Here is a 7,943-nt window from a genome sequence, read left to right on the forward strand (position 1 = left end):
AGGGATGAGTATGGTCTTGCCTTCCAGCCCATTAGTCCGTTTGACATTTTCTGCTACTTGGGGAGATGGGAATCTGAAATGTGTTTATGCTCAGTCAGAAATTGTGATAAAAAAAACAAAAAGATCTGGGAGTGGTTGTCAAAAGATTATCTTTTTCTTTCTTCCCTAAGATGTCCTAAGAAGATGAGACTAGTGGCGAGACGATTTAACAGTCTTCTCTTTCTAATAAGGTAATGGACTAACTAGAGCTTAGCATTATCGGTATTCTTCACACTTTTCCTTTGTTGGCCATCTCCCCCACCACATTTACATTCTCTTGCAACTCTTATCTACTGCTACTTATTTTACTAGTGTGTGTACAGTATAGTACAGTCATTTTCATTTCCTTTATCATATATCTTTCAAGTAATTGTTCAACCATCCTATTTCCATATTATACAGCAAAAGTACAGAAAGAAAAAGATTTCCCTCACTTCTCTTTCCTGATTTCTACACTAACCTTTCTTGCCTACACACAGCAAAAAAGGAAACACAGCAGGGGCTTCTCTAGATAGAAGCCGTTAGTGTTAGTCACTCAGTCCTGTCTGACTTTTCGCAACCCCATGGACTGTAGCCTGCCAGGCTTCTCTGTCTATAGTATTTTCCAGGCAAGAATACTGGAGGGGGTTGCCATTTCCTTCTCCAGAGGATTTTCCTGACCCAGGGATCGAACCCAGATCTCCCACATGGTAGGCAGATTCTTTACCATCTGAGTCACCAGGGAATCCCCTAGAGAGAAGAGCCAGCATAAAAACTAACACAAAAAGTTAACATAAGAACAAGAAAAAAAGCCTCTAAAAGTCCTCTGTGTCTCTGTACACTGATCCACCCATCCTCTCTTATCTCATAAAGAACTATAGCACAATTGCCAAGTCATTATGAAAGGCTAAGATTTGTTTTATCTTAATAACAAAATCCCTGGTGGCTCAGATGGTAAAGCATCTGCCTACAATGTGGGAGACCTGGGTTTGATCCCTGGGTCAGGAAGATCCTCTGGAGAAGGAAATGGCAACCCACTCCAGTACTCTTGCCTGGAAAATTCCATGGAAAGAGGAGCCTGGTAGGCTACAGTCCATAGGGTTGCAAAGAATCCGACACGACTGAGCGACTAAATTTTAATAATGAAATGGTTCTAATCTGAAGTACTCTTATTACTATTATAAGCTTATATATCTGTTTAATGTACTTGTATACAGAATGATGTATGCAAGCTGACTAAATAAATATGCTTTAACCAGTTACATTTTGGATAATCTAGAGGAATCGAATATTAGGTAAGAAGTTATGGAAAACGAGTAACTGACATTCCCAAAACAAGCTCTAACAGGCTGTGGGATGCATGTGCATATTTTTGGTTGCTTTATAATCAAGTACCCAAAACAATGTCTGGCACACTACAGGCACTTGATAAATACTTGTCGTATAAGTGTATCTAACTTCAGTCTGAAAAAGTGCAAAGATGCACTTTACAGGCTAAGCATTCAGCAGACCAAGGGCTACAATCAACTCACTTGTCCAGGCCCTTAGGCAGCTAAGCTACTCCTGGCCTCCCCACTTCTCTGCATTACATGGACAGCTCCCTGTCATTTAAGATTTGAGAATATAAGTGTATTTATAAAATGACTGGTTTTAGCATTTTTAAAAAATTTACTTATATAAGTACCTTAAGAAAAAAACCACATTCTTCAACTCATTAAAAACTCTTAAACACATACTCTTTCATGAATTTAAAACACTGACATTGTTAAACATTCTCTACCCTGGCCAGTTTTTTTTCTTACCAGTGAGCTTTTGTTCACTTAGCCCAGAATAACCTTTTCCCTGTCTGTCTCTAGGAGTACATCGCTTTCAAGGGCCAATTCCAATTCTACTTCCTGCATAAAGATCCTCCCTTGACCATCATGATACTCAGGGATTCCTCTCCCCACCTTCTCTATTTTCAGAAAAGATAGTATCTCACATGACATTTAAATCAAACATTGTCTTTTAGGGTCTTTTCTTTTTTCATATCATTATATATCGGCTTCCTAACAGATGACTGGTATCTGAGTATGGGTATTGTTTCTTGCAGATTGTTTTTTTCTTTTTATCTCTACTACACCAAGCTAGTACATGGAAGGAAATCATTTGAGGGAGTGTGAGGACACTCCATGTGTTCAAACACATCTAGGTACCATTTCTCAGGTAAGCATAGCATAGCTGAGCTCTCCCTGAACTTTCTCTTATATCTATAAACATGAAGTGAATTAAATGCAATGGTTTAAAAGGTCTTTTATGGTAACTGGACTTCCCTTCCAGGTCCTGCTAGACTGCAGTTTACGTAAATCTAAAGGACACGCGGTAGAAGTAAGTATCAAGTTAAATCAATGGCATGATTAATGTTAACAGGCATTACATGCATAAAAGATAAAAATATACCTGAGAGCTGACTGCAGTTTTTAATTAAAAACTAATGGACTGGTGATTAATCTTAAACTGACTATAGATTTACCTTAAAAACTGAATGATAAATGACAGTTAAGGTTTGAGGTTTTAATTCATAATTTGTCAATCAGTTTCAAAGAGCTATTTTTAATTATGCTATTAGCAATGTATGCATTGCCACAGTAAATATGGGAGAAATGATTTTGCCTGAGGACAGATATAAATTAACAGGTAGTAAAATAGCATAGCAATGGTGAAAAGAATTGATTGTTAACCAGATTAAATGAGTTGATATCTATAAAAGGCCTTAAAACATGGTAAACAATAAGAATTAAGGTGAAACTGAAATAGACCCTTATAGAGAGATACCCTTAAAATTTTTGCATCATAAAAAGTTACAAACTAGGACTTCCCAGGTGGCACAGTGGATAAGAATCCGCCTGCCAATGCAGAGGACATGGGTCTTCCTGATCCAGGAAGATTCCACATGCTTCGGGGCAACTAAGCCCATGTGCCACAACTACTGAAATCTGTGTGCTCTAGGGCCTGCAACAAAGAATAGCTCCCACTCCATGCAACTAGAGAAAGCCCGTGAACACCACCGAAGACCCAGCACAGTCATGAATAAATAAAAATTATTTTTAAAAAAAGTTACAAACTAAAATGTTTTGGTCCTTGGAAGAAAAGTTATGACCAACCTAGACAGCATATTAAAAAGCAGAGACATTACTTTGCCAACAAAGGTCCATCTAGTCAAGGCTATGGTTTTTCCAATAGTCATGTATGGATGTGAGAGTTGGATTATAAAGAAAGTTGAGCGTTGAAGAATTGATGCTTTTGAACTGTGGTGTTGGAGAAGACTCTCGAGAGTCCCTTGGACAGCAAGGAGATCCAACCAGTCCATCCTAAAGGAAATCAGTCCTGAATATTCATTGGAAGGACTGATGCTGCAGCTGAAACTACCATACTTTGGCCACCTGATGTGAAGAACTGACTCATTTGAAAAGACCCTGATGTTGGGAAAGATTGAGGGCAGGAGGAGAAGGGGACGACAGAGGATGAGATAGTTGGATGGCATCACCGACTCAATGGACATGAGTTTGAGTAAACTCCAGGAGTTGCAGATGGACAGGGAGGCCTGGGGAGCTGCAGTCCATGGGGTCACAAAGACTAGGACATGACTGAGCAACTGAACTGAACTGAAAATTTCTGTAGTGGTTTACTAATTATTTGTTTTGCAAATACACAATAAGGATTACTTAACATTTGAAACGGACCCATTTATGTCAGTTTTTTTTTTTTCCTGAAAAGCTGATGGATAAATTTAAGTATAGTATTTGGCCATTGCTGGAGTCCTTGTTTCACAAGGGCTCCAAAAACACCTGGTCAAATACCATGCCAAAATTATATATCCAGCTTCTTTTACAGGCTGAACATTCTTTGCACTGAATTGAATTCTACAGTTTTGACTATTACAATTATTCCCTGCCCCACTCCACCAATTCACTGCAGATCCCCTGACTAAAATAAATATAAAACCTCTGAATTCATTCTTCCATGTTTTAGAATTAACTGTTAAAATTCTCCTAATGTTGTGCTGTAATAACATAATATCATACCTTTTGGATTTCTTCAGGTAAAGCATGCATGGGAACATGACGATCCATAATTTCCCAAAATATACTGAAGGAGCTTTGAAGTAAAATAATCTAAAAACATTGATGGTGATAATTAGAATTAAAACAATATGAAGAAAATTTAAATTAAAAGATAAATTCCTACAAGTATTTGGGAATCAATGGGGATAACTATTTCCACAATTGTTTGTTTCATCAACTCAATGTTAAAAGGTACAAATGAGGTTTTTTCATGTGGTTATTAGGCCAACAGAACAGGAAGGACCTAGAGAGACTATTGAACTAAAAATAACATTTTCTTTCTTTGGAACTTAATAATTGTAACTTCTGTAGTGGCTTACAACTAGTTATTTGTTTTGCAAATACAGATTAAGGATCACAAAATTTTAAACAGATCCATTTATTTCATTTAAAAGAAAAGTTTTTCCCCTGAAAAGCTGCTGGAAAAAGTATCTATAGAATAGTTTAACAGATAAAAGAAAGCAACTGTGACATGAATGCTGGTTTAAATGAAGTACAGGAAAAAAGATTTAGAGTTATCAAGTTAAATATGATAGGCAAGCACCGAACAGAAAAGTCACTAAAGCATAAGAAGCCAAGTGCCAATTTTACCAAAAGTGGACATTTATATAATTTTTACACAGATGTTTTACTTTTAATAATTTTCATTTTATAATAAAACAATATAAAACTCTATCATTACTTTCATAAAACCACACAAGGTTAATGAAGGGGCACTTTGAGTTCCTTTTTTTAATGTTTCCCAAATAAGGAGAAAGCATAGACAGTCCAGTTTCAGGAGTGAAAGATGTTCATTCGTATGTTTGGGAATATATACAGATACATACATATATACACACATAAATATGGGAAGTGAAGGGGGAGATCAGAGTAAGATAATATAGGCACGATTCCACAGCAGGAAAGGCCTGAGGGCCAGGAGCTGTAGACAAGGAACGATCTAGAAGTTTCGGGAAAAAAATGTCTTATCTTCCTCATAGGAATGGGGAATTAGCAAAGGCTTCCTGAGGAGGTTTACTTTTGATCAGGACAAGATTTTGACAAACAGACTAAAGAGGCATAGTACTCTATCAGAAAAAGTAACCCCAGCCACATAGCAAGATGTCAAGAAAATTGTAACTGACAAAAGTTCCTGTGAGGCAGTATTTTTTTTAATTGTGTAAGTATTGGTGGAAGGGTGGATTTCCAATCCCCCTTGTTAGCAAAGTTCCATGTTTAATGAGCTGCTGTTTAAAATAAATAACTAATGGGCTGTCTTCCAACCTAAAGATAAAGGTAATACAATGTGTGTGGACAGAGAGAGTAAAGTTAACTGACATAGTGAACATTGGCCCACATGGCCAAGTACATAATAATCTGATGTTTGGCAGACTGTCACAGTGATGTGGCAAGAGCTCATTATTCACAGAAAGCTCATTATTCTCATTTCTGTCATTTTACAGTGAGCTCACCATCAGTAAAATGAGATGGCTTCATCTTAATGAAACTCTATTGTGAGAAGAATTTTTCCTAAAATTACCAACTAAATTTCCTTTTTAAAATTTCACACCTAAATGTATTTGAGAGCATGAACCTAGTGGCACAGTAGTATCATTACTGTAAATCTATTCTAATTTTGTGGTCTTACTATACTGAGTGGGACGAATTGGTAGGTCTGATTGTTGAGGAAAAATTTTAAAATCCTGCCATCCAGAAAACTTCCCCACAACGCAGAAAGCAATTTTATTATCACATAAACATGTAACTAGACGGTGATGCACAGCTAATCTGCTAATAAGATTACAAAGACAGAAAGAAATCCCACTTTTTAATATAGCCAAGCAGATACACTCCATTACATACATGTTATCAAGATAAAAGATAATTTGTCCTCAACAGAGCTTGCTATACTCTATTTTATACTTCGTTTTAAATTCACCTGGTAATTGAAGTAGCCACCTGTGCTAGCTAACAGCTTTTGTTCAATGAATATATATCTCTGAACAAATCACTTGGTTACTAGAAGCACTAAACTCCCAAAGTAATATGGAGATATGGGCCCTGTTTCCCTTGATGTTTACATTTTAAAGAAATGGCTCCCAGGTTCTCCAGGAAAATATTCTGGGTCTTCAAAAGATTTGCATACATACATGTTGAAGGAATAGAGGAAGCACACAGCCATAAGAGGTTTCCCAAGAAAAGGATGGGAGAGGTCTCTTTCCCTTTAGCAAGAGGCAAATTTTTTAAAAAAAACTTTTAATTTACTTTCATTATTTTGCTTTTTTCTTTTTAAATCAAAAGAGGCCCTTTTATTCTCTCACATTACACACTTTGGCGACTGTTCGACATGAGAAGAGGTGATAACCGGCGGCAGCCGCGTAGGTATTTGTGAACCTCCTCTGAGAGGATTACAAGGAAGATGTCAAAAATACAGACCCGTCCCTAGTCGTTCACTTCCGATTCCCTTCATGACACCAGTGTCACGCTGGGCCATTAACTCACGTTCAGCTTTCAGGCCCTTCCCTAAAGAACTATTCCTTTAGTGTGAATCACCACAGATGAGGTTAGGGTCAGGTGAAGAGGGAGTTCACGTCCTGAGACTTTCTGAAAGGGCAGGATTTTCCAAATAGAAACTAACTGCAAGTCCAGCCAAAATCGGCTGCAAGGGTTTTGAAATTTGTCCCTTTATAACCCCGTTCCGTCGGGACCCGCGGAGGCGGGAAGAAGAGGAGGTGCGGGGAAGAGGCCTATCCTAGCCGCGCTCTCGGGGAAGAGGGCGCCCAGCCGGACGGGCTCGCGAAGACTCGACAGAGGCAGCAGCTGGGGGTCAGAAGCAAGGCGCGGGGCCCATTCCCCGGGCGCGGCACCACGGCTGGACTTTCCGGCTCTGCCCCCGGGGTGCCAGCACGCCTCTTCTTCGGAACTGCACCCCGGGACCAGGTCATTCCCGGGCTCAAGAAAACCTTTCCTTGTTTCTCTCACCTATACTTCGATTCCGCCGGTGCAAAACGGCTTTCCTGGTCTCCCAGGAGACCGTGCTGCACGTCGGCCTGACGTCAAGGCGCGGTGACGTCACGACCCACGCCGCTCGCCAACGCGGAAACAGTACACCCCTGCGCCGCCCCGGGCCAAGTCCTGGGCGGAAGCTTTAAGTCTGCTGGCTGGGGTCAAAGAACCGGCTTAGCCTACGCTGAGTACTGTGAGTGGGAGGCAAGGGATGCTAACGTCTAGGCAGAGGAGGGCGGGCTGGAGTCGTGGGGGCGGCTGCTGGGATGCAGGGAGACATTTCTAGCCCAGAGGCGAGTTGGAATGACGGTGACAGAGGTGGAGGACGAAGTCGGTCTACCTCTCACCCATGACCCCAGGGCCCTTGTGTGGGACGCGCCAGTCGGCAGTTACTGTTCTCGACCGGAAAGAAGATCCCTAGAGATCAGATCATGGGTGTATAAAAGGAACTTAAGGTCTCAGTCACTACAGGGAGGGCAAGTTAATTGGGAAGGCGTTCGTAAAATTTTCATCCAAGTCCAAAAGTTGTCGAGATGAAGGGCTTAGTTCAAAAGGTCTCTTGAGATCGCTAGTCCACAATTTATTTATAGAACGCTTGCCCACCCTTACACATTACTTTCTTTTCTTCCTTCAAAAGAGTGTGTTGATGATCTACTGCCCAGCTAGCAACTGCATACCAGGCTGGGGTGATGCTCAGTGACTAAATCCATGCAGGGATCTCATTCTCAGTACAGATCTTTCCCTCTTCAGGATTTTATGAGGTCCAAAATGCAGCTCTTTCGAAAAATAAAACATTTACAGCTTGCTAGGAGGGGAAGAGGAGACGGCAACGGCACC

General features: G+C 40.1%; 1 protein-coding gene across 1 annotated transcript in view; it reads right to left on the reverse strand.

Moving 5' to 3' along the window:
- The window catches only part of LEKR1 (leucine, glutamate and lysine rich 1), a 237,816-nt gene extending 233,650 nt beyond the window's left edge, over nucleotides 1–4,166 (reverse strand). Inside the window, exon 1 of the mRNA XM_055411122.2 lies at nucleotides 4,083–4,166. Coding sequence (XP_055267097.2) covers nucleotides 4,083–4,130 — 48 coding nt within the window. The 5' untranslated portion in view covers nucleotides 4,131–4,166. The remainder of the gene's footprint in view (nucleotides 1–4,082) is intronic.
- Between the last annotated feature and the right edge of the window lie 3,777 nt (nucleotides 4,167–7,943).

This window comes from Moschus berezovskii, chromosome 1 (genome assembly GCF_049115385.1).
Source record: "Moschus berezovskii isolate FMDL1 chromosome 1, NW_MosBer_1.0, whole genome shotgun sequence".
Classification (NCBI taxonomy): domain Eukaryota; kingdom Metazoa; phylum Chordata; class Mammalia; order Artiodactyla; family Moschidae; genus Moschus; species Moschus berezovskii.